General features: G+C 43.1%; 2 protein-coding genes across 2 annotated transcripts in view; one reads left to right on the top strand and one right to left on the bottom strand.

Annotated features, from left to right (window-relative positions):
- WDR70 (WD repeat domain 70) overlaps positions 1-24,555 on the top strand; it is a 119,433-nt gene that overhangs the window by 64,345 nt on the left and 30,533 nt on the right. Inside the window, exons 10-11 of the mRNA XM_080972700.1 lie at positions 5,194-5,368; positions 19,628-19,727. Coding sequence (XP_080828826.1) covers positions 5,194-5,368; positions 19,628-19,727 — 275 coding nt within the window. The remainder of the gene's footprint in view (positions 1-5,193; positions 5,369-19,627; positions 19,728-24,555) is intronic.
- Positions 1-24,555, bottom strand: part of GDNF (glial cell derived neurotrophic factor) — a 123,217-nt gene that overhangs the window by 19,783 nt on the left and 78,879 nt on the right. The gene's annotated exons all lie outside the window — the stretch shown is intronic.

A 24,555-nucleotide genomic window follows, 5' to 3' on the forward strand; every position in this document is an offset into this window, starting at 1 on the left:
CCTCCGGAACGAATTAAGTACTTAACCCGAGGTACCACTGTATATTATCTTGAGCTCCTTGGAGAAAAAGTGGAATAGGAATGTGAGAAATAAATAGTGCAGGCCTTCGTTGTTTGTGACTTGCATCACACCATTTACTATTCACCCATTTGCATTCTAGCACTTTTCACCTTGCTGTGATACACTCCAACCAGCTCCCAGGAATCTTCTGCGACCTTGTCCCTAGCATCATCTCCTGTCTATTTCCCAATCACACAGGTGTTTCAGTTGGCTTACAGTTTTCCATCTCATTATGTTTAGTTGTATGTGGTCTTGATTAAATTTATGTTGGGGTGGGTGGGAGGAGAGTCACACTTTGGCAGTGAGAAAATAAAGCTCCATAAATCCAGGGCATACTGGACATATGTCTTTTTATTGTGTCTCTTTTATACATTACAGTATGCAGAGTATGCTACATGGGCAATGGGTCTCTGTAAAATCAAAAGAAACACAAATTTGAAGAGCTTAAAACTGAACTCAGTAAGAGAGTCAGCTGTTTCCAGAAATTATTTACATTCTCTGATCATGAATATGTCCCCATTACCTTCCAAGAGAGCATTTCAATCCCTTTTAAAATTGCTTTGAATCACTCTTTGGCAATAAGAAGCATTTCACAAAATCTGTTTTGCAGATGTGGAATCTACCGCTTTTAAAAAGCCAGTTACACGTAAAATGGGTTTGCATTGTGGATTACGTGTCAGCCCTTCCAGCTGAAGGGTAATTTTGTAGATCTTCAGACTTTTCAGTGCGAGTTTTTGTTTTTAGTCCGTGACACAGGCGCAAAATTGAATTTAAATGCCCTGTGTTTCGATGACTGCCTTCAATCGAATGTGTGATTAATTTTGGCATATTTTTCTGATGTTTACTTTTCAGCAATGCGGGCATCACCCCCATGCCTCATTTTCTTTTGAGCAGTGCATGAGCTTTATTAATTCCTTTACTAATCCTCTTTACAAAACAATAGACTCCAGCGGTTTGGCCTTCGTCCGTTCAGTAACAAATGTATTATGCTTTATTTATTTCTAGTTCCACCGTATTCTTTGTTTATTTGGTACGTTTATATACCACTTTTCCATCATGGAACTGAAGGTGATGTGCGTGAGGTTCTCAAGAGAAGACCCAGGCTGGCTTAGCCTCAGGAAGGTAGTTGCATCCTGTCGAAGTCTAAGAAGAGAAGCATCAGTTGTACACAATGAGAAATGAGCGTGGGCAGGGCAGTGTGTTAAATGTATGAGAAAGCAAAGGTGGGTGTGGGGGTGCTGCTTCCTCAGTCCCATCCTTATAACTGTTGGTCACCATAGGGATATTGTCTGGAAGCGTAGACCATGAGCATTGGTCTCATGCTCACCGCATCTGCAAGGCAGCTGATTACAGAAGGGAACTGCAAATTAACCAGCAGAACTTGCTGGTCAGGACCTCCTTGGGCTGAGGAATCAGGTGGCCTTGGGAAGCCAGTGATGCACTTCTCCTAGCTGATAAGTGTATGGCTGAAGTAAGCCTTTGAGCTGTTTCTTCTGTCCCTTCTTAAGCTGGTTCCTCTTTCATTTGTCTTATACCAGCTGTGCTGCCTTGGTCTGTCTCTTCTTTGTGCTTTTTGAAGTGCCCCCCCCCATACCCATAACTTCCTCTGGGCCCTGAGTGAGAGGCAAGAAAGGGAAAAGAGACTGGGAGATGAAAGGAAAGTTCCCAGGTGAGAGCTGGAAGGGCACACCTCCTTCTGTGTGAGACAAGGGTTACCTTTGACAGAGGGCTCTGCATTCTCTTTTCCCTTTCTCTTTCTCTGTTTTGTTTTTAGTTAGATTAGTTATTTAGATTAGTTCTGAAAAAAGCTGGCTCTGACCATTTCTTATTAAACAAACTTGTTGGGGGGGGGGAAAGATTAGTTACTTTTATTTTATTTTATTATGAAAGATCTTTGATAAAATCTTAGGAGAAGAAAGAAAGAACGAAACTTCCTCCATAGACCATAGGTATGGATGTAACTCCCAGTGATACTCCTGTAGCTTCCTGGAGTAATAGGCATTGCCTGTTGGTATGTCAGAACAATAGATGGGTGGAAGATCCATCATTAATGGCTACATTTTGCAGGATGCCCACATATGAAATGCATAGTAGCACGGCATGTACAGATTATGAGGGGCTGAAATGCATATACTGTATGGGTTGCCAGAGGCTTTTCTGTTTGGCCAGCCCAAATAATTCTTGGCATCTAACTATATACAGTTTGTGTGTCTCATAACTTGTATGAATTTGCTAGTGTGTGGTCCAGCTGTTGGGTATGCCCAATTTTGTTTTGCGAAACCTACTAGAAATCCGACTCTTGGTCTTTGCTCAGACTGCCTTATCTTCTTGGTAGATGGCTGCCTTGATACAGTAGTAGCATTTGACTTGGCAAAATACCTGATAAACTGTATTCTTGGATCCCAAGTCTTGGTTGTGTAGTCTAAACAAATGAACTTTGTCCAAAGTGCTCTTTGATTCATTTCTTTATAATTAATTATCTCCTCTCCCTGCCAAATATTGAAATGTTTTTATTCGTTGGATGCCAGAAGACGTTTGAGTTAAAGTCTGGAAGAAATTCAGCATTCTGAAAGGATGGAAGTCTGTTGTGTATAGGAATATTTAGCCAGTCCACCTGTATTTATGTCCTTCTCCATTCCCATTCCTGCACTTTCAGCTGTTTTATGTATATCTAAGAAACAGTAAAATCCAGCGGTGGGGGTATGTCTATATATCTCTTCATAAAGCTTATATCTTGCCATTTGCCTAAGGCCCCAGAGTGGATTACAGCACTGAAAACATAAAATAGTGCACATAAAATAATAGAATATCAACAATACAGTTATATCTGAGTGGTGTGTGCAGCTTTACTAACCTAGAGTTCTCAGGATGTTTGGGGCTATAACTCCTATAATTCCCAACCATTATGTTAAAGTTCTTTACGAACTTGTCGTTAAATATATGAGCCCAGTATTGCTCCACAACTCTCCTGTTCAGTTCTCTCCATTCTCCACTGGAAGCAGTCTTTGTCCACATCGCTCCATCCATCCCCCACCCCAGTAACATTTTGCTGGATTCCTGGGCATGTTGAAAAGATAAGCAGCTAGCAGGCCTACCCATGCTGCCAGAATGGCAACTTGCCTGGCCATTAGGCCAGCGCAGATACTTTTCAGTAATTTTTTTAAAATCTAAATTGGCATTGGATGACTAGTTTGCGAGAAGGACAAACGAGCAGTAAGTGGCTTGAACTGAAGCCTGTGCTGCAGATGTGATGAAAAGCACCTCCTAAGGGTCACAGGCAAGATGCTACCCATGGAAGAGAGGCTACCTATGCTTCACAATCCCCTAAGCTTTGTGCAGCTCCAGCCTACTTATTTGTTTATTCATCTAATATTTCTGAGCCCTACCTTTTATGAAAACCTTCATTGCAAGACAGCTCACAAAAACAAATTAATAAATAATATCTGATGCCGTACATTCCTTGGGTGTAACAATATTTATGCATGAAGATGTTGATCTGCATGCTGTCGTTATGTACCCCCTTCATGTAAAACTAATGCATTACTAGGTCCTTGGGCAGTCTCTGTTTTCTGGTATGCAGCTCTGAGTATATCACTAAGCATATTTTCCCTATTGGGGGGGTAGCTTTTGGGTATACCTTTCAGTGTCTACTAGATTCCCTTTTCTTTCAGCAGCCTATCGAGATATAAAAGGTTGATGGATGGGTTTTGGGTTGCAGCTGCTCTATAATAAGCACACCTGATTCATGGTGAGGTGGTTTGAACTGAAGCCTTGGCATTCTGTTGCAAATTCTTAAAGCAGTCACAGGGTGCTTCCAGATGTGCTGCTTACGCAGAGAAAATGCAGTTGTAACACCACACTTTCTAATGCAATTATGCCATCACTTATCTAATCACAAAATGCCTGGAAAGTTGCACTGGAAAGCTTGAGATAATAACCACTAGCTGGCATTATTGAATGACCCTCATGTGGACATATCAGGCAAGTTGTACAGGCAAGTTTTGTGTGAGCAGACCAACATGAATGCTCAATGAACAGCTGGTCTGGACGCTCCCACAATCCATACTACTCATATAGCCTACTTCGGCAGCCAGTGAAGGACAGGTTGTTACAGAGCTTTGGGGCCATCTAGCCCATCTGCGGAACTTCAGGTCCTCTGTTGGAGCAATCCATGGTGGGTGTGGTGACCCTTGAGAACTCTTGTATTACTCCCACCTTGTAGTAGCAAATATTCCCTGGGCAATCTCCAGGGCTGTTTTGCTTACAATGCCTCATTCTCTGTGGGTCATTCTTCAGATTGAAGTGCCAACAGTGACCCAGAGAGCCCTTAGGAGTGCCGCCGTCACTTGGATGCAGCTGCCTTAGGCAGCTGCTGCCATCTGGAACTAGTAGCTAGCTAGATACCAAAAGCACTAATCCGCTGCCACTCCTGATCTGCTGCTCGAGGCAAGGGAATTATCTGGGCTAATAGGTGGGGTAGCCTTAAGCAGCTTGCCTTTATTTTTGTACTTGGTGGAATATGGTCTACCTGCTGTAGCACAGCAAAGCAGACCATCTAACCAGACCTGCTAGATCAGCACTGTTCAATTACAGTAATGTTCTGTGTCTGCAGCAGGCCATTACAGCCTAATGAGGAATAATTGGTCAACTTTGCACTTAATCTCACGGGCATAGATTGATCACTGCAACATCAAACTAAGTAATTATTCAAGGTAGTGTAAACAGAGAAGAGGTGGGGGAGGGAGGGATTGTAGCCATTTTCACACACACTGAACGCATGGAGGTGTGAGCAGGATTGCACCCACTGCCCCTGCTCTCAACTGCCACATGTTCAACTGGAGCCGTGAATAGATACGTTCTCTGCACTATTGTAAATGAATTTCTTAGTAACTTCCTTTCTTTGCAATTTTATTCTCCTCTTGTCTTAACATTAGAGGCTGGGAGATGCATTGTTTTATTATGCACTCCTAGGTTTTCGGTATTAAGCACGCATTTAAAAGAATTACATAAAACAACATTGCGGTTGTGGTTTGTTTGCGTCATAAGGAAATTGGGTTTTTCAAAACAACTGAGATTTATTTCACCTTTTAAACTGTTTGGCAAACCATTATTTTTCGTTGATCTCTTCCTTAGGACTGTGAGGACATGGGATGTTACCAATGACAAAAAGCACAAAGGTGTGTTTAAACCACGGTCAGCCCAAGGTAAACGGGTGATCCCCACAAGCTGCACCTACAGCAGAGATGGCAAACTCATCGCAGCTGGTTGCCAAGATGGGTCCATACAGATCTGGGATAGGAATATGAATGTAAGTGGCCATCTTTTTTCATACACCAACTGTGAAAATGGGAAGTGCTGAATGTGTAACCTGGTGAAATCCCTTAAGGCTTTTTTTCTGACTTAAAGTTATGCAGTCCCTTCCAACTATACCACCTTCATATATGCTGGCAAACAAATGTTATTGATTCAGGTGGCTATTCTTTTCAAGCAATATTCAATAAAATGAAGTCTTTTTTTTTGGCGTTTTCCATCTTAACAATGGCCATTTCAAACATCTATTGCTGGCAAACGTTGGGGCTGTACACTCCCTCTCCCTGTCCCCATGCCTTCAAGATCTTCATGTGTTTCCAAACCAAGTTCTCCATTATGTCCAGAATGCGAAAATATTTTTTAAAACTTTGCTAACTAATCAGGAATAGTTTCAAATGTGAAATTGCAGAACTAGAATGCATCTGCAGACTTGACTCTATGAAATTCAGACTTAACAGACTTAACTTTTTGTTGCTGTTTCTTTGTCCCCACTGCTATCCGCACTAAAATTTGCTCACTAAAACTAGTGGTTCCACCCCTAACCACTAACTGAAGCAGGCTAGAACCCCTGTATTTCCTTGTGAAGTTGTGTACAATGATACTGAAAAGACTCTGGTTGAAAATGCACTGTGGATTAAATTATACAAGCAAAGATAGAGAGGGTGATTTTTTTCATTCAGGGGCATCTGCAGTAGCCTGACCATCAGATGATACTCTGGCCAAATGGCACTGAAATTTCACATGTCTTTCCTGCTTATACATAAACACCTGAAAAGGTGAGCATGCACACCCGTGTACGGTGTCATTCCTAAGGCACACAGAAGTTCATGCCGAGAAAGACATGAATAAGCAGACTATTAGGAATGCTGCTGTTAACTCTACACCAGGAAACTTAATATTTGAATACTGTCTGCATTTACATCAACAGCCGCACAGGTGATGAAAGCCAGCCTCTGAAAAAATTATTATTCTGTTGGAACAAGTTTACACTTGGAATAGCTTCCTTAAAGCTTCATGCCATTAAGAAGTTTTACTAGGTTTATAGTGGAAATAATAACAGAAATAAAAAGCTGGCAATCAAAATTAGTCAGAATTTAGCTGGACTAACGTTATTGTAGGCTTGTGGCTGAATATTTATGATAATGTAACTCCTTTCACTTCCTGTACACCTCCCTTTTTGAAACAGTATGAAAGACTGAATAGGTTGATATTGCCGTACTAAATTATGTGACGACAACATTGTTCTCCCAGATCACTTACTTTAACAGCCAGTGTTGTGGAGAAGCTTTGTCATACCTTCAAGGATTTACTATGTACACTTTTTTATTATTTAAGAGGAAGTATTCTTGCTTAATTATCAGGATCAAAAGGTTTGTTATAATAAATGAAACACAGTTAACCTGCAGACAGTGCAAGTAGTTGGGAAGTAGAGCACTGCTACAAGTCAAAGGGAAGGGTAATTGAATTTTTCGTCTTGCGAAGCACGGTTTCCCATAGGAATGCATTGAAATTCAATTAATGCGTTCCTATGGTCACAAAAAGTCCAATCAAAGCCAAATTTGGTACTACAATAGTTTATTAACTGCTCTTTAAAGTCACACATACTTTAAAGAGCATATCAAAAATTGAAGGAACAATAAATTAAGTTTCTAAACATGACAGAAAAACATTTAAAAATCAACAAAGTGTACTGTACATACATTTTCTAAGACTCTGGGGGACCACTCGAAGAAGGTTCCTCTTCCACTCTTTGCTTCTTGCTGAGGAACCTGTCCATGGTCTGCTGCTTCATCCGCCTTTTCAGCAGCTCCCTGAGAGGCAACATGACCGTCGTATCAAAAGTGTTCGCTTGGTCATGTGCCACGTGCTTGTTAGGGTGGTGCCGCTCTGCAAAAGCCTGCACCTCCTTCCACTTCTGGCAAATGTCCCTCAGTTCTTTGGAGGACGGCCGTTCCTCAGTTGCTTCCTCCTCTTCCAGCGAGGCCTGCTCCTGCGCAACCTCTGCCTGCAGTTCAACCAGCTCCTGGGTGGTCAGCTCGTGGTCGTGCTCCTCCACCAGCTCGCTGACGTCCTCCTCTGTGACCTCCAGGCCCATGGTCCTCCCCAAGGCAACAATGTCCTGCACCACTGTTGACTCTGGTGCATCAGAGTCACTTGGTGCCACACAGTCCGGCCACAGGCTGCGCCAAGCGCAATTCAAATTTCTCTGGCTGATCCCGTTCCAGGCCGTGGTGATCATCTTCAAGCAGGTGACGATGTCAAAGTGGTCCTTCCAGAATTCCCGCAGGGTGATGGTGGTGCAATCAGTCACCTCGAAGCATCGCCTGAAAAGCTCCTTGGTGTAGAGTTTTTTGAAACTGGCGATGACCTGCTGATCCATCGGCTGGAGCAGTGGCGTGGTGTTAGGCGGCAGGAACATGATGTTGATGAAGCTGAACTCCTCCAACAAGTCCACCTCAAGGCCTTTAGGATGAGCAGGAGCATTGTCCATCAGAAGCAAAGCCTTCAGCGGCAGGTCGTTGTCCAGCAGGTACTGTTTGACAGCAGGGCCAAAAGCAAGATTGACCCAGTCCACAAACAGCACACGTGTGACCCAAGCCTTGCTGTTGGATCGCCACATGACACTCAGCCGCTCCTTGTCGACCTTGTGTTTCTTGAAGGCCCGTGGGTTCTCCGAGTAGTACACCAGCAGGGGCTTGATCTTCAGGTCGCCGCTTGCGTTGGCACAGAAGAGCAGGGTCAGACTGTCCTTCATGGGCTTGTGGCCAGGCAACTTGGCCTCCTCCTGTGTGATGAAAGTCCTTTTGGGCATCCTCTTCCAAAACAGCCCGGTCTCGTCGCAGTTGAAGACCTGCTGTGGAACGTAGCCCTCCGTCTTCACAACCTCCAGGAACTCCAAGGCAAAGTCTTCAGCCGCAGGAACATCAGAACTGGCAGCCTCTCCATGCCTGATCACGCTGTGGATTCCAGATCTTGCCTTGAACCGGTCAAACCAGCCTCTGCTTGCCTTGAAGACTTCTGGCTCGCCTGAGGTTCCTGGCTGTTCCCGGACGAGGTCTGCGTGCAAGGCCTTGGCCTTCTCACAAATTACGGCCTCAGTCACTGTGTCCCCTGCACGCTGCTTCTCTTCTAACCAGATGAGCAGCAACTTCTCGACCTCCTCCAGAACAGCTGGGCGGTTCTTCACGATCCTGGTGACTCCCTTGGCTGCATCAGTTGCAAGGATCTTCTCCCTCATCTTCAGGATGGTCCCGATGGTCGATGGGATTCCTCCCGTACTCCCTGGCGAGGTCTGTCACACGCATTCCACCGTCGTGCTTCCGGATGATCTCCTTCTTCATTTCCAGCGTAACCTTCTCCTTCTTCCCCTCGCCGGCCTCTGCAGCAGCAGTCTTCTTGGGTCCCATGGCAGCACAGCTCTTACCTTCGTAAACTCAGAAAAAGAAAAAAAAAAATCAGCAATTCAAACCCAGAACCAAGTCCTTGAATTCCAAACACCCAACCCAGAATCCAAAAACCCCCAAAAAAGTTTTAAAAGTTTAACTTACGAAATGGCTGCAAATCACCAAAATCACCAAAATCCTCAAATGGCTGCAACAGAAGTTTTGGGAAAGCTTTAAAAATCACCAAAGTCTTCAAAAACCTGAACTATTCCCCCAGCCCCTCCCCAACTGTTGCAAACCCCTCCCCAACTGTTGCAAACCCCTCCTCAACTGTTCCCCCATCCACCCAGCACACAGAAATTCAAACCCAGAAATTTTTTCAAAAAACAACAACATGGCCCAATGGTCACAGAAAACCATAAAAAGTCAAAAAAAACCACACAAGCTTCCAGATTCTTGCAAACCCCTCCCCAGCTGTTCCCCCAGCCACCCAGCACACAGAAATTCAAAACCCAGAATTTTTTTCCCAAAAAAACAACAACATGGCCCAATGGTCACAGAAAACCATAAAAATTCAAAAAAACCCCACACAAGCTTCCAGATTCTTGCAAACCCCTCCCCAGCTGTTCCCCCAGCCACCCAGCACACAGAAATTCAAAACCCAGAATTTTTTTTCAAAAAAAACCCAACATGGCCCAATGGTCACAGAAAACCATAAAAATTCAAAAAAAACCACACAAGCTCCCAGATTCTTGCAAACCCCTCCCCAGCTGTTCCCCCAGCCACCCAGCACACAGAAATTCAAAACCCAGAATTTTTTTTCAAAAAAACAACATGGCCCAACGGTCACAGAAAACCATAAAAATTCAAAAAAAACCCACACAAGCTTCCAGATTCTTGCAAACCCCTCCCCAGCTGTTCCCCCAGCCACCCAGCACACAGAAATTCAAAACCCAGAATTTTTTTTCAAAAAAACCCCAACATGGCCCAATGGTCACAGAAAACCATAAAAATTCAAAAAAAAAAAAAACCCACACAAGCTTCCAGATTCTTGCAAACCCCTCCCCAGCTGTTCCCCCAGCCACCCAGCACACAGAAATTCAAAACCCAGAATTTTTTTTCAAAAAAACAACAACATGGCCCAACGGTCACAGAAAATCATAAAAATGCAGAAAAAACCACACAAGCTCCCAGATTCTTGCAAACCCCTCCTCAACTGTTCCCCCACCCACCCAGCAAACAGAAAGTCAAACCCAGAAATTTTTTTCAAAAAAAAATAAACATGGCCCAATGGTCACAGAAAACCATAAAAATTCAAAAAAACCACACAAGCTCCCAGATTCTTGCAAACCCCTCCCCAACACCAAGTCCTTGAATTATAAACACCCCAACCCAAAATCCAAAAACCCCAAAAAAAGTTTTAAAAGTTTAACTTACCAAACAGCTGCAAAAGAAGTTTTGGAAAAGCTTCAAAAATTCAGCAAACTCTTTAAAAAGCTCAAAAAGGCCACCACACCGCGTGCAATGTGTTGCTCCTCGAAGTCAAGTCGCAACTGCACCTCTTCCAGCAATGCACCCTGGGTTTTAACGGTTTTATGAAAAAGGAAACAAACTTGCAAGACGTTTTTGTCTTGCGAAGGAAGCCCATAGGGAAATTCGTCTTGCGAAGCAACTCGAAAACGAAAAAACCTTTCGTCTTGCGAGTTTTTCGTCTTGCGAGGCGTTCGTCTTGCGGGGCACCACTGTAAAACACAATAAAATAACAAAGCAAACTAATTTTTTTAAGTCATTCTCTTCAGTAACGCATAGCTTGCAAGTTGTAAAAAGCAAGGGAATGGTCTCACTCAATGATCAAGCACTGAGGGGAAGGCAACCTTGCTGACTTGTAGCCCATTACTAGGGCTTGAGTCATGCACCAGAAATATTTATTCTGTCGTGAAGCTTCACTGTTACAGAAAAGAGAGCATGGCTGGGTGGAGGAAGCATACTGTAGCAGTCCTCACAGAGTGCTTTCCCCCATTGCTCCATTTTCCACTGACGTCTGGCCCATCAGCCTGGAATAAATTCAAGACTTTCTTGAATTTTAATAAAGGAAGGATAATATGACATCAAGAGGAGATAACCAAGAAGCTAACCAGAGTTCTGTTATATGTGTGCTTCTCTTCGAAGAAGAATGCCTCTTTGCAAAACTTTCTCTGATAGTTCACATACAGGTTTTCCATTGTGTCACAAAAACTTCATTAATTTTACTTCTGGTGCACAGAGAGCACAGTTGTGCGCATGCATAGTTTATGAAAGCATTCTGTATAACGAAATAATAAACCGTATGTGAAAAGTTCGAACAGTCTCCACAGACTTCGCATTTTCGTTTTCATTGAGTCATCGTCGTTTTCTGGAAACTTGATTCACCCATTTTTTACCCTTGTGTAAAATAATACCTGTTAAGTCATTATTTTTATTATTATTGCAATTCCCCCAATTTCTATGTTACAGTTAAAATTAGGTGGCAACTCTCCCCTTCTGACCTCCTAAAGAATAGAGAGGCAAACCTGTGGTGTTTCTCTTTTTGCCTCCAAAAGGGTGAAGAGACCACTTGTTGTTACAGATACCAAGCATAAGAAGATTCCCTTCAGATGCAGAGGATCATCTAGTCTAACATCCTGTTTGAGAGCAATCTGCCAGATGCCTCTGGGAAACGCATAAGCAGAGCATTGAAGGCAATAGCCTTTGCCTGCTGCTGGCATTTTGTGACATACTGCCTTGATGTACTGCAGGTTCCACATAGCCAGCATGAGATGTGGCCAGTGATATACCATGAATTTGTCTAAACCTCTCTTATTTTATCAAGTGGGTGGCCATTGCCAGATCTTGTAGGTGTGAATTCCACAAATTAATTGTGCATCATATGAATTACTTCCCTTTGTCCTGCCCTAAATAAACTGAGGAGGAAACACCTCTCACCTATATATACAACTGATTTTTAAAAGAGTTGTAAATTTGTAGCTGTGGCAGATGTGTCGCAACAGGACAGCACACAAACATGTACAGTGCTGTGCATTTTTAATTATGCTTTCTCTGTATAGTTTATAGTTTTGGGGGGCTCCATAATATTATAATGGTTACAGAAATGAGTCTCCCAGTTGTGTTCCGCTTTGTTTCATTTCTTTTTTTTAATGATAAAATAACACGAAAAATAGGAATGTAAATACTTCAAATACTTTCATCAGATTATTTCTTGAATTTTCCTTCAGGTTGAATTTTGCCTTGCTTCATCCAGTTGGAAATACTATTATTTACAATGCAAATTATCCAGTAAATTAACAAGGTGTTTGACTGTTGGCCAGGTTTACGGCAGTCAAAATTGCTAACAATGAGGAAAAACACCCTTTCTGCCTTTGTTTGCATGACAAACTGATGGTTTCATAGAAGCCTTTGAAGAGTACCTAGCTACATCTGGAAATTTCTTGAGTAAATATAAGATGAAAGGCATCCAAATAGACAGTATATTTTCCTCGCAAGCTCAAGGTAAAGTTTCCATATCCACAAGTATCCCACACTTCTTTTTCCAAAGGTATGTGTGCCAGACCTCTGCTACAGAACCTGAAAAATTGCATACAGCATGCCAGAAGCAAATATTAACATTTTTCCCCCTGCATACATCTGGTCCGGCTTCTACTTCCTAGCCTGAAAATAATGCCATATGATCATCCCATGCTCCTCCCTCTGGCTAAGATTAAAAAGGACACTGTTCTGTTTCTAAATGCATTCTCTCTTATATAATAAACAGTTTACACTAAGGTGCTATCCAACTGTTTGTATTAGCTAATACAGTGACAAGAGGCAGCGCCGAAGCTTTAGCTCTGTCGCCTCGTAACAAAAATAACTCAGTCAGACCTCTTTAAGCACTATCCGAGAGCAGTGCAAATTTCCCCTTGTTTTCAGCTACAAATAACCTCCCTTGGGAAAGGAAGCAATGTTTATACCTCTCTGTGTCCAGTTCATACATGGAGAGGGGAGGGAGAATGATATTTTGGCTTTTCAGCCTTCTTCTTGTTCTGGATTTGAGAATAAAATGGATCGAGAGAGAGAAAAGAAAAGTGAGACCTTAGACGCACATGGAGGGAACCTGCCATAACCCAACCACTGAAGAAGATGGTTATTCAGTTATCTTTCCCAAATTGACAACATAACTCGTTGTGCGCTTCACGTCCTTGGGTGATAGATTTGGGCAGGTTTTGGGTGGTATCCAACTACTGTATTTTTTGCTCCACAAGACACACTTTTTTCCTCCTAAAAAGTAAGGGGAAATGTCGGTGCGTCTTATGGAGTGAATGCGTGGTCCCTGGAGCTGAAATGCCCAGGGGCGAAAAGCAGATCATGCTTTTTTTTTTTTTTTTTTTTTTAGAAAGAGGAAAGGGGGTGTTGAAACAAAGCCGCTGATCAGCTGATCAGCAAGCGATCGGGAGGGGAGATAAGGGACTCTAGCAATAAAGGAGGCTGCCACAGCATAAACCACAAAAATTATACATCCACTGTTTCGTTCAGAATATTATTTTTCTTGTTTTCCTCCTCTAATAACTAGGTGCGTCTTATGGAGCGAAAAATACGGTATCTTGTTCCATCAGTGAATTGATCTTTGTTTATGCAGCAGAGCTTCCCCCTCCCCTCCTTCTGTTCTAGGGATTCCCCCAACCCATTGAGGATTTTTAGTGGGAGTGCGGGGCATACACAGGGATTGGAAGGGAGAGTTTCCTGCAGAAGTGAAAATCCTTGCACCGATGGAATGAGCTAGTTCCATTCCCAGCCCCCACGCATGTCGGCAGAGCATGGATATGCATGCCCCGCCCCATTCTGCCCTCTTCCTGGTCCAAAAAGACCCGCACATCAGCAATCACACGTCAGTTGGATGTGACTAAAATGGCCACCGCCTGTATAGCACTGAGCCCAGTGAGCAGAGAGGTCTTGTGTTCTTAGGACTCTTGTTCATAGAAAGAGGATGCAGACAGAAACCTGGCCTGCTAAGTCCTACATCTTTTTAAGGCATTGGTGGCTCAATCATGCAAGCAAATTGGGCAAGCGCTTGGGGTGCCAAAATTCCAGGGGTGCCTTCTTCAGCTTTACCTACATGTCTTAGAGAGATCGATGTGCATTTGTACACAGAGGCTGCTTGGCAGCTCATCCGCTGAGCAATCTGCCTTGGATTCCAGGAGATACGACTGAGATACAGCTGCTCTATACTGGCCACAGTTGCAAAGGAAGGCAGTGAAGGTGATGAGCATTACCAGTGAAAATAAGACAAATAAGATTTGGGTCACCTCTTGATCTTGAATGGGCTTTTGTTATACTACGCAGTGTGTAGTATTTGCTTAAGGCAGTGATGATCAAACAGCCCTCTAGCTGTTTTTGGACTACAACTCCCATCATCCCTAGCTAACAGGACTAGTGGTGAGGGATGATGGGAACTGTAGTCCCAAAACAGCTGGAGGGCCAAGTTTGGTCATCACTGGTTTAAGGTAACAAAAAGCTGTGGGTTAGCCCTGCTTTAAGAGGCCCACCATAGTGTATAAGAACATAGGCTGATGTGTGAGAATACACAGAGCGTGACAGTGTTCAACACCAACCCAAACAGGCATGTTTGTAAAATAGCATATAAATAAAGTAGCTCAGACCTCTGCTACATAGAAACTCAAGAACTGGGAATAATGACTTTGGCATTTGGACTGTTGATAACGGTTTTAGGTTCACACTTTTTGTTTTTTCACACAATAACGAGAAACATTCCCTGAGAGCTGAGGTGGAATGTACAGTATCGTTTCCAGATTTTGCTGCAAACGGTGGCCTATAAAAATTGATGTTTCAAAATAACAGCTCTTAACAAATTCTGATGAAGTTGTTGGGCTTGTATTTTGTTTTAATGAGTTTTTAAAACATATTTTAGTTGTGTGCTTCAGATTATTTGAACTTTTATAATTTAGATTAGTGGGTATTTAACCCAAAAGCAAGCAGATTAGAGAATTCAGCTTAGTGCTACAAGAGGAGAAAATGACGTGGCTTGATATGTCTATTTCCTGAATATTGATTTACAGCAGGGAGTGAGGATCCTATGGCTCTCCATATGTTGTTGAACAGCAACTCCCATCATCCCTGACCAGTGGCCATGCTGGCTGGGGTTGATGGGAGTTGTAGTTGCAATCTGGAGGTTCCCCATCCCAGGTTCCCCATCCCAGTTTTGCAACGTTAGTCAGTTCGTTTGCTAGTTCCCATTTTGTGGGGAAATGGAAGAGACCACAAGGCGTTTTATCCGCCATCTCAGTTTGTACGCGGCACTGTGGTCTAAACCACTGAGCCCCTTGGGCTTGCCAATCAGAAGGTTGGTGATTCGAATCCCCGCAACGGGGTGAGCTCCCGTTGCTTGGTCCCAGCTCCTGCCAACCTAGCAGTTCGAAAGCACGCCCCCCCCAAAAAGTGCAAGTAGATAAATAGGTACCACTTCAGCGGGAAGGTAAACAGCGTTTCCATGCACTGCTCTGGTTTCGCCAGAAGCGGCTTAGTCATACTGGCCACATGACCCAGAAAAACTGTCTGCGGACAAATGTCAGCTCCCTTGGCTAGTAAAGCAAGATGAGCGCCGCAACCCCAGAGTTGTCTGTGACTTGACTTAACTGTCAGGGGTCCTTTACCTTTACCTTAAAAGGACCAGCACATCTAACACGTCCCTCTCAGTCCTGTGAGAAAGGTTCAGCAGAGAGGCAATGAGCTTCTTGGCTGAGTGGGACTTTGAGTCCAGTACTCTAACTAATACACTACACTGGCTGTCAGTATGATTAAAGCTATGTATGATTTTATATATGATGTGATACTATATGATGACATCCGAGGTTTTTTATATTGTAAAGTTTTTCCAAAATAATCTTTTGAAAATAGTGGTGTCCTAGAACTGATAGATGGGATGTGGGTGGCGCTGTGGGTTAAACCACAGAGCCTAGGACTTGCCGATCGGAAGGTCAGCGGTTCGAATCCCCACGACGGGGTGAGCTCCCGTTGCTCGGTCCCTGCTCCTGCCAACCTAGCAGTTCGAAAGCACGTCAAAGTGCAAGTAGATAAATAGGTACCGCTCCGGCGGGAAGGTAAACGGCATTTCCGTGCGCTGCTCTGGTTTGCCAGAAGCGGCTTAGTCATGCTGGCCGCATGACCTGGAAGCTGTACGCCAGCTCCCTCGGCCAATAAAGCAAGATGAGCGCCGCAACCCCAGAGTCAGCCATGACTGGACCTAATGGTCAGGGGTCCCTTTACCTTAGAACTGATAGATAAGGATCTTGCTAGGGAAGTAATTGTTTTTGCTATAAAGTGAATTATTTCTGAATGCTCATATTCTAGTTACCCATCAAACTACAGTAGCAGAAACAAAACTCTTCCTTGTGTAACTATGCCTTCATGTGCCCCCCTTTTGCTAAATATAACAAAGCATTTCTCCCAACGATGTTGCTACTACATGAAGCTTGCTTTTCAGCAGATGTTGATTCTAGGCAGAGAGGTGGAAGGGACAGAGTGTTTTCCAGCTGTCTTTTATTTAACATATGACTTGTAGTGATGCTACGTAGACTGAAACCAGATAGAACTCTTTCTAGAAGCAAGTTACTCTTTCCCTTAGATACAGAGTTAAATGTAGTGCTGTATGTAATCCATGTATGTATAGCTCATGTATGCTTAAATGCAGCATGGATTTAGGCTCATGACATTAGGCCCCTAATTCGCCAAGGCTGGCAGACATAGGAGCCAGGTCCTTGGACCAGTAGGAAGGAAGGAAGAATGTGAAACTCTGATTTGGAGAACTGAGCTGTAGGTGAAGCCAGGAGTGGGGAACCTCACTAATGTGGCCATCCAGACTTCTCTACCTGGCTCTCGGAACTCTTTCAAGGCCACACCCCCTCTTCTCAGGCCACACCCCTTACTGGCATGGCTTTCCATCTTCCTTGAGTTTTTTGGCCTGGCTAGAATATGTCCTTGAACTCTGCTAATGCCTCTCGCTGGTCTGGATGGAGGGTTAGGGTTTGTGTAGAAACTAATTTACTGTAAAAGGTAAAAATTACATTCATCACTCCACCTATTTTTGCACGTGGCCTTCAGAAGATTGTCCCACCCTGGCTTAAGCCTAAGGGAGGCCTCCTCATAAACAGCAAGCCAGCCAAATTCTTAAAGAGAGCAGAAGTAACTGTATTTTGCTGCCAAGTAGAAATGAGAATCTAACCACTTCTTCACTCTCTGGATTTTGATTCAGTGGAGCAGATTCTCCTCATCACTGGATAGGACAATGGACTTGCCAAATTTGCTGCATGTAGTATGTGGTAAGCTAATCTGAACTTGCCCAGTGGTGCAATGCCCATGAGAAGCATTTTATATAAAGTATTTAAACCACAGTATATCATAGGACTGGATTTCCATAATAATGGCCAAGCAAAAGGTTAAACGGGGGATTAAAAGCATAATTTAGAGAGGGAATGGTGAGAACTTGCTACTTTTATGTGTGCGGACATTTTTCATGTAGAGTGCAAAAATAAAGAAAGGCCAGTTGAACACTTTCCAGAAACTCTATTTTTTATTAATGATATTTATTGTTTCATGTTGGCCAATTAGCATTATCATTTTTTAGAGATACAGACGCTTTACAAGACATCCAAATATTTTACATAGGATTTCATTTTTTAAAAAACTGCACAGATGATATTTCACCCGGCTGTTTGGAGAACATTTTCCCATAAAATAGTTTTGGCTGCTTAACTATCAATAGTCAGCCATATTTTTTTCTTTGATATGAATTTGCAAATATTGCAAAATGGTGGACTTTTTGGGACAGTAATATATTTTCTCTTGTCTCTTTTACAGATAACTTGCTTCTCAGCTGGTGATTTTCTATATCAAGGTAGTCAACATGGCGTTCTCCAGATGTTCCTTGACTACAATGCCCATCACCCCTGACTATTGACCATTCTAGCAGAGTGTGATGGGAGTTGTAGTCAGGCAACATATTGAGGGCACCACATTGACTACCTCTGCTCCTTTGCAGCTTCACCCATTGTTGTTGTTGTTTAGTCATTTAGTCGTGTCCAACTCTTTGTGACCCCATGGACCAGAGCACGCCAGGCACTCCTGTCTTCCACTGCCTCCCGCAGTTTGGTCAAACTCATGCTGGTAGCTTCGAGAACACCATCCAACCATCTCGTCCTCTGTCGTCCCCTTCTCCTCGTGCCCTCCATCTTTCCCAACATCAGGGTCTTTTCCAGGGAGTCTTCTCTTCTCATGAGGTGGCCAAAGTATTGGAGCCTCAGCTTCAGCATCTGTCCTTCCAGTGAGCACTCAGGGCTGATTTCCTTCAGAGTGGATAGGTTTGATCTTGCAGTCCATGGGACTCTCAAGAGTCTCCTCCAGCACCATAATTCAAAAGCATCAATTCTTCGGCGATCAGCCTTCTTTATGGTTCATCTCTCACTTCCATACATCACTACTGGGAAAACCATAGCTTTTACTATACGGACCTTTGTTGACAAGGTGATGTCTCTGCTTTTAAAGATGCTGTCTAGGTTTGTCATTGCTTTTCTCCCAAGAAACAGGCGTCTTTTAATTTCGTGGCTGCTGTCACCATCTGCAGTGATCATGGAGCCCAAGAAAGTAAAATCTCTGACTGCCTCCATTTCTTCCCCTTCTATTTGCCAGGAGGTGATGGGACCAGTGGCCATGATCTTCGTTTTTTTGATGTTGAGCTTCAGACCATATGATAACTAATGACAATCATTCATTTTAATTTATTGTATTTCTATCCCACACAGTGCAGCCTATATGGGCCTGTCTCAAGTTCTCCCAGCAGCAAATGAGATAATTTGGGCTTCCATGTGGCCAAGATGTAAACCATGGTTTGAAGTTAACTGAAAGTTGCAAAGTATTCCAAAGCTGTTAACCATGGTTTTCCAGTTAAGATGAGATGGTGAAAGTACAGTTAATGGAAGACTTTTTAAGTTTGCTTGCTCCCACTGCGAATGAAGCATGTGCAGCCAAAAAACTTAACAAGAATAAGCCAAGATATGATCATCTTAACTCTCTTAATAACTCAATTTAAGTGTTCGGGATTATTCTTAGATAAAAATTCAGAGACCTTTCTAAATGAGAGGTATAGTAAAAATGAGTTTGTAAATGAATAGTTCACCTTTTAATTAGTATGAGACTTATTGTTTGAAATATATTTTAGTACTGCTTAGGAGAACATCATTTTTCAAGACAAAGGAAGTATTCCCAAAGTTGCATACTGCTGAAGCCAAATGGCATTCAAACTCAAAAATATTTGTTCTAAATCTTTAACCCAGGCTTTTTGGCAGGTCTTGGTTTGGCATGTGAATTTCCCCCGTCTTTAGCTGCTTTCAAGATATATCCAAAAAGACAGATGATATATTTTGTCATCTTAAATCTTATAAACCTGGTGTAGGAAGGATGAGAATGATGTCTCTTCATTAAAAAAAAAAAAAGTATTTTTGTATCTTAGTCATGGATACTTGCCTTTAACTCACATAAAAGGGAGTGATATCCAGGTATTAATATCATTTGGTTGCATTACTTTTTTCTGGACTGTAAAGCTAAATAATTCGAAATGTTACAACTTCTTCCCACCCCAAATATACTTAAAAGTACATAAAAGGTGTTGGACAAGTATTGATGGACATTAGCTGTAGCTCTGTTCATCCGTCTCACCCAAGATTTTTACATTGCTTGGCTGTTTTTTTTAATCCAGCAAATGCAATAAAGGGCATTTGATGTTCTGAAGGAACCAGGTGTGTACAGTCTAAAAGTAGCAAAGCTTTTTAATATTTTATTTTCTTCACAAACAGGTTCATACCAAGTTCCACTGCAGGCAGGCACATGCTCCAGGCAGTGACACTTCATGCTTGACATTTTCCTATGATGGTACAGTTCTTGCCAGTCGGGGAGGTAAGTGACCATATTTCCTTCCATGTGTGCTGCTGAGTACAAATGAGGCTAAAGTTTGTGCTTAACTCGTGCAGCAGAACTTGGTGCTGCTTGCAGATTTTGGTGGGATCTTGTCCACCATTTCTTATTCATTTGTCTTTCCCCCCTGGGCCTGGGCCTCACAACTACCAAGAGGGAGAGCACAAGGCGGGTGCTCCAGCTCCTCAATCTTAACACTGTTTGCATGTGCGGTGATCACACAGGGTCCCCAGACGTTTGACGGTATATTGATCCCTTTGCCACCACTGTGATTGCTTCCCCGCTGCCACCAACCCGTTTCTCTCAGGTACACACAGAGTCCAGACAGTTGTTAACATTAAATCAAATAAGCAAGTTTATTTTATAAGCCTTAACAAGTTTATGGTTTCAGATAATTTTTCTTGTCAGTTTCTTAATCTTAGTTTCTATACCGGCTTATACCTTCCCTAATAACTGCTAACTGCTTATCCCAACTGTCTATCTGACTCCTATCGGTTTCTCTCACTCTCTCACAACACAACTCGACCAACCCACAGACTTATCCTCCCTCTTCCTTCTCCAACTCCCAACTGACTTCCAAACAACTCCAACTCTAACTCTAACTCCTCCCCTTGGGTTCCCACTGGCCAATCACATCCCACTCATTTAACCCTTTCCTTATGACCCACCTAGGAGGGCAAACGCCACAGCATACTAAGAAAGGGCAGGTAACTATGCAGAAACAGTAAAGTGGTGGTAGAGGAGGTCCAGGGGTCATCAGTGAGACCTCTTGTCAGGTGCCAGCGTGGTTGCTCGAGAGTGAACAGGCAAGACTCCCACCAGTCTTTTCCAGGCTTTATTATCTGTTCAAAACATTTACAGTGCAGAACGTCTCAAGTCCATGTCTGCTCAATTGGTAGCAGAATCTGGGAGTGGGCGGTCCTTAAACTTCCCCCAGCATAGCAGTCTTTTGACCCCCATCCTACGCCTCCCCTCTCTGCGCGTAAACCGACTGCGCAGAGAGGGCGTGGGCAAAGGGGGACCTGCCTCCCCCTCACTTTGCTTAGGCTCGGTGTTGCGGCTCTCTCTAGCATCCTCCATCCATCCATCCCTTCCCCACTGGAGGCGTGGCTTCCCTCCTCTCCGGAGGAAGAGCTGCTTCGCACGATCTTCGGAGGCTCCCTGTAACACAACTGCTCTTCCACCTCTCGCCTCTGAGCTGATGGCAGTTCCCTGACATCCCTGCAGTTGTGTGGCCCTTAACAAGTACCAAAGCAAGCTGATGTTGGGCCTGGCAGGACGTGTTACCAGAAACACAGGGTACAACCAAAACAAAAGACCCATGTTAAGTTCCTCCTTCCCCACGCTTGCAACTTGAAATTCATGCCCAGATGTCATTATGATGAACCATTTCCCAGCAGCACTGGTGTTGTCTGGTGTCAGGACGTGAGCAAAGTTTAACTACTTGTTACGGAGGGAGGTATGGCAGACCACACCAGGCTGCCATTTAGGGCAGCAACCCCATGTCTCTGATTACACACACTTCAGTTGTGCAACAGGGTAGGACAGTAAGACGTGCTCATAATTCATCTTGAAGGTAGTGTGTGCCGAATTAATTTACTTTCGCGGATGTCCTGTCAAATTTTGCATTTATCGTTTCTAAAGAATTGTGACTGTTTTATTTCACCTCTGTTGATTCCCACCCCCCTCCAAACCCCCATGTTACAACCCTCAACCATCCCCAGAATGTCGTAGGTAGCCAGGTGGCTGTTCATAAATAAATTAGGATCTAACCCAGATGCTTTGCTTTGATCTAAAATCATTTTGAAATTGGGTGTTTAGTGTGCAAGTTCAAAAGCTGCTTTAAAAATCACGCTGTCTCAGATAGGTAAGCGTAATTGTAGTCATTTTTAATACGTACTAAAAAAAAAGAAGAGCACATTTGTACTTTTGGTAATGGAAGTATTTCTCTGGACCTTCACCAGCAAAAGCAGATGTGTATTCAGCAGTCAGTCTTAGATTAGCGCACCTGCCCAAATGCAAGGGATCAAAGAGGAGATCATGTTTGGGGGAATAGGAACTTGCAGTGAAACCCTGATTATATTCCTTGGTCTGCGATGCAGTTTGCCTGTCGGATATGAGAGAACTGAGACAGGGCTCAGCTGCAGACACAAGGGAGAAGGAACAACAGAAGAATTGCTTATGAATGTTCCCAGTTTCATTACCATTGAGAGTAAGCTTGTAACTTGACAGAAATGCAAGAAAGTGATGTTTAAAGATCCACTTCTGACCCTGAGAATAGGTCTTAGAAAGCATCTTTGGATATGTTTTTTGCAGCACAGTAATAAAAGATGATTCAGTAATGAATGAGTAGCTTGATCATAAAGGCGAGGCTGGATTAATTGTGAGGTGTTCTATCTTCCTGCTGACATGATAGAAATTTGCAAAGTTTACATGTCTTGTCGCTTTACATTAAAAGTATAATGTATCATGTATCATGGCCATAGCCCTGGCTGGTAGTTTTTACTATTTATTAATATAGAGCGTTTGTGCCCCACTCTTCTACCAAAATGGCTCCTGGAGTAGTTTACACGCAATCAGCAAAGTATACAGTTTGATGTGATGCAGAACAAAGAAGCTTTTCCTAACATATTTGTTAAATGTTAGTAACAACCGTCCCACAAGTCCTCCAGAGAGACGATTGTGTCAAGGTTTAGTCCATCAAGGCCAAAGAAGCCTTGATTGCAGTTGGTTACTCTGAGAGGCATATTTGAACAGTTGCCAGATAGGCTGTTGTTCTGCAAACATTTTTTAAAGCTGAATTACTTAGCTTTTATGTTGTGATGTGGGATGCAGTTAGAAATTGTAACCTGAATTGCTATTAGGATTGTATCTTAAGACGTAAGTTACATGTTGTTATTCTGTCATACTCAGGTAGTGACCTAAACTTAGTTGCTTGGTCAGTAAGAGGAATGTGTGCTTTTTTGCCTCGCATGTAGAGCCTTTCTTCCTTAGTCTACATTCCCCCGCCCTTCTCATGGGCTCTGGGATCTCAGAATCAATCTTTTTTCCACGAACTGCCAGATCAGGACAAGCTCTGAGGGCACTGTAGGGCCTCTACTAGCAAGAAAACCTGGCTAGAGCAATGACTCGGCTGTCCTGGATTTAGGATTGCTACTGATTGAGATAGAGTCCCACTCTACAATTATGTGCCCTTAATAGCTGTGTCCCCAACCTATTCTTGGGAAACCCCCAAAAGTGACACCTTTTGTCTGGAGTCAAGAGAATAAAGGTAAAGGTAAAGGACCCCTGGACGGTTAAGTCCAGTCAAAGGCGACTATGGGGTTGCGGCGCTCATCTTGCTTTCAGGCCGAGGGAGCCAATGTTTGTCCACAGACAGTTTTCTGGGTCATGTGGCCAGCATGACTAAACTGCTACTGGCGCACGGAGGACCGTGACGAGTGCCAGAGCACACAGAAACACCGTTTACCTTCCTGTCGCAGCGGTACCTATTTATCTACTAGCACTGTCATGCTTTCGAACTGCTAGGTTGGCAGGAGCTGGGACAGAGCAGCAGGAGCTCACCCTGTCATGGGGATTCGAACTGCCGACCTTCCGATCAGCAAGTCCAAGAGGCTCAGTGGTTCAGACCACAGCGCCACCCAAGAGAATAGGGTTGGTCCTAAAAATATGTCTCAGGTGTCCAAGGCCAGGTGCCTTCAGCATATGACATGCTGAAAGGAGCAGAAAGAATTCAACAGCTTAGGGGCCACCACAAAGAATGCCCTCTCTTGGGTCAAAGCCAGTTCAACTTCCGAAAGGGGCTCCCCTGCTAATATTAATACCTATAGGAAAGGAAGAGGCCTTTCAGATATTTGAGGCTTAATTTGTTTAGCTTTTTTAAAAAGTTATTGTTTCTATATGCCTCCTGAAAATATAATAAGTTCACCAGCAATTCAGAATTTCCCTGTACTCCTATCAGAGTTCCTATCAGTTTTCCATTGTGTCATTAGCCAGGGGACCTCAAAATTAACGGCATTGAAGAACTGCCCAGCACAATGGAGAATTTGGAGAGGGTCTGTGACTTGGTTCAGACATAATGGGAAACCATGGTTTTCCCATTATAAGTAAAAATTCTAGGCTCACATGATTCTCTTCTCTTTTTTCTTCTGTGCCTGCTAGGAGGAGTTTGAAAGCTTCTACTTTCATTTTTAAACTAATTACAGTCTCTGAGATGTCTGAAATCAAAACTGCAGGTTCTTTAAGAACAAACCAGGCTCTGAAACTATGGTTTGAACCTAGTATTTTTCTCATCAACCATTGTTTAATCAAACCACCTGGAAATCTTTAAATCTTTCACTTTAAATTTAATTTTAAAATGAAAGCAGACACATTCAGTCCCCTAATCATAGCTACGAAAGGGGAGGGGCAGGGAAGTTCTCTATGGCTTGAACTTGCAACAGGAAGCTGTGGTTTCCCAGTATGCCTGGACTGACACATAGCCCAGTGTAGAGAGTAAGAAATCATCAATACTTTTGGCTGAAAAGAATTCAAAACTCCAACTTCCTCACTTGCCTTGAACAAATAAATGTCTGTTATTTGGCAATTTTTGATAAATTGATTTTTAAAAATGTTGTTTTTGCTTTTACTGATCTCTCTCTCTCTCTCTTTGCAGAGGGTAGTGAGAACTAAAGAATGCCATTCCTCTAAAAGTTTGGGAGAAAACCATTAGAAAGATTGGTGGGGCATTGGCAGTTTCTACATTGGCCTTTGTAATATTATAGTAAAGGAATAGAGTGTTTTTCTTCATTGTTGCTAATTAAGTCTTCAT

Source organism: Podarcis pityusensis (assembly GCF_964106645.2).
Source record: "Podarcis pityusensis genome assembly, chromosome: 11".
Classification (NCBI taxonomy): domain Eukaryota; kingdom Metazoa; phylum Chordata; class Lepidosauria; order Squamata; family Lacertidae; genus Podarcis; species Podarcis pityusensis.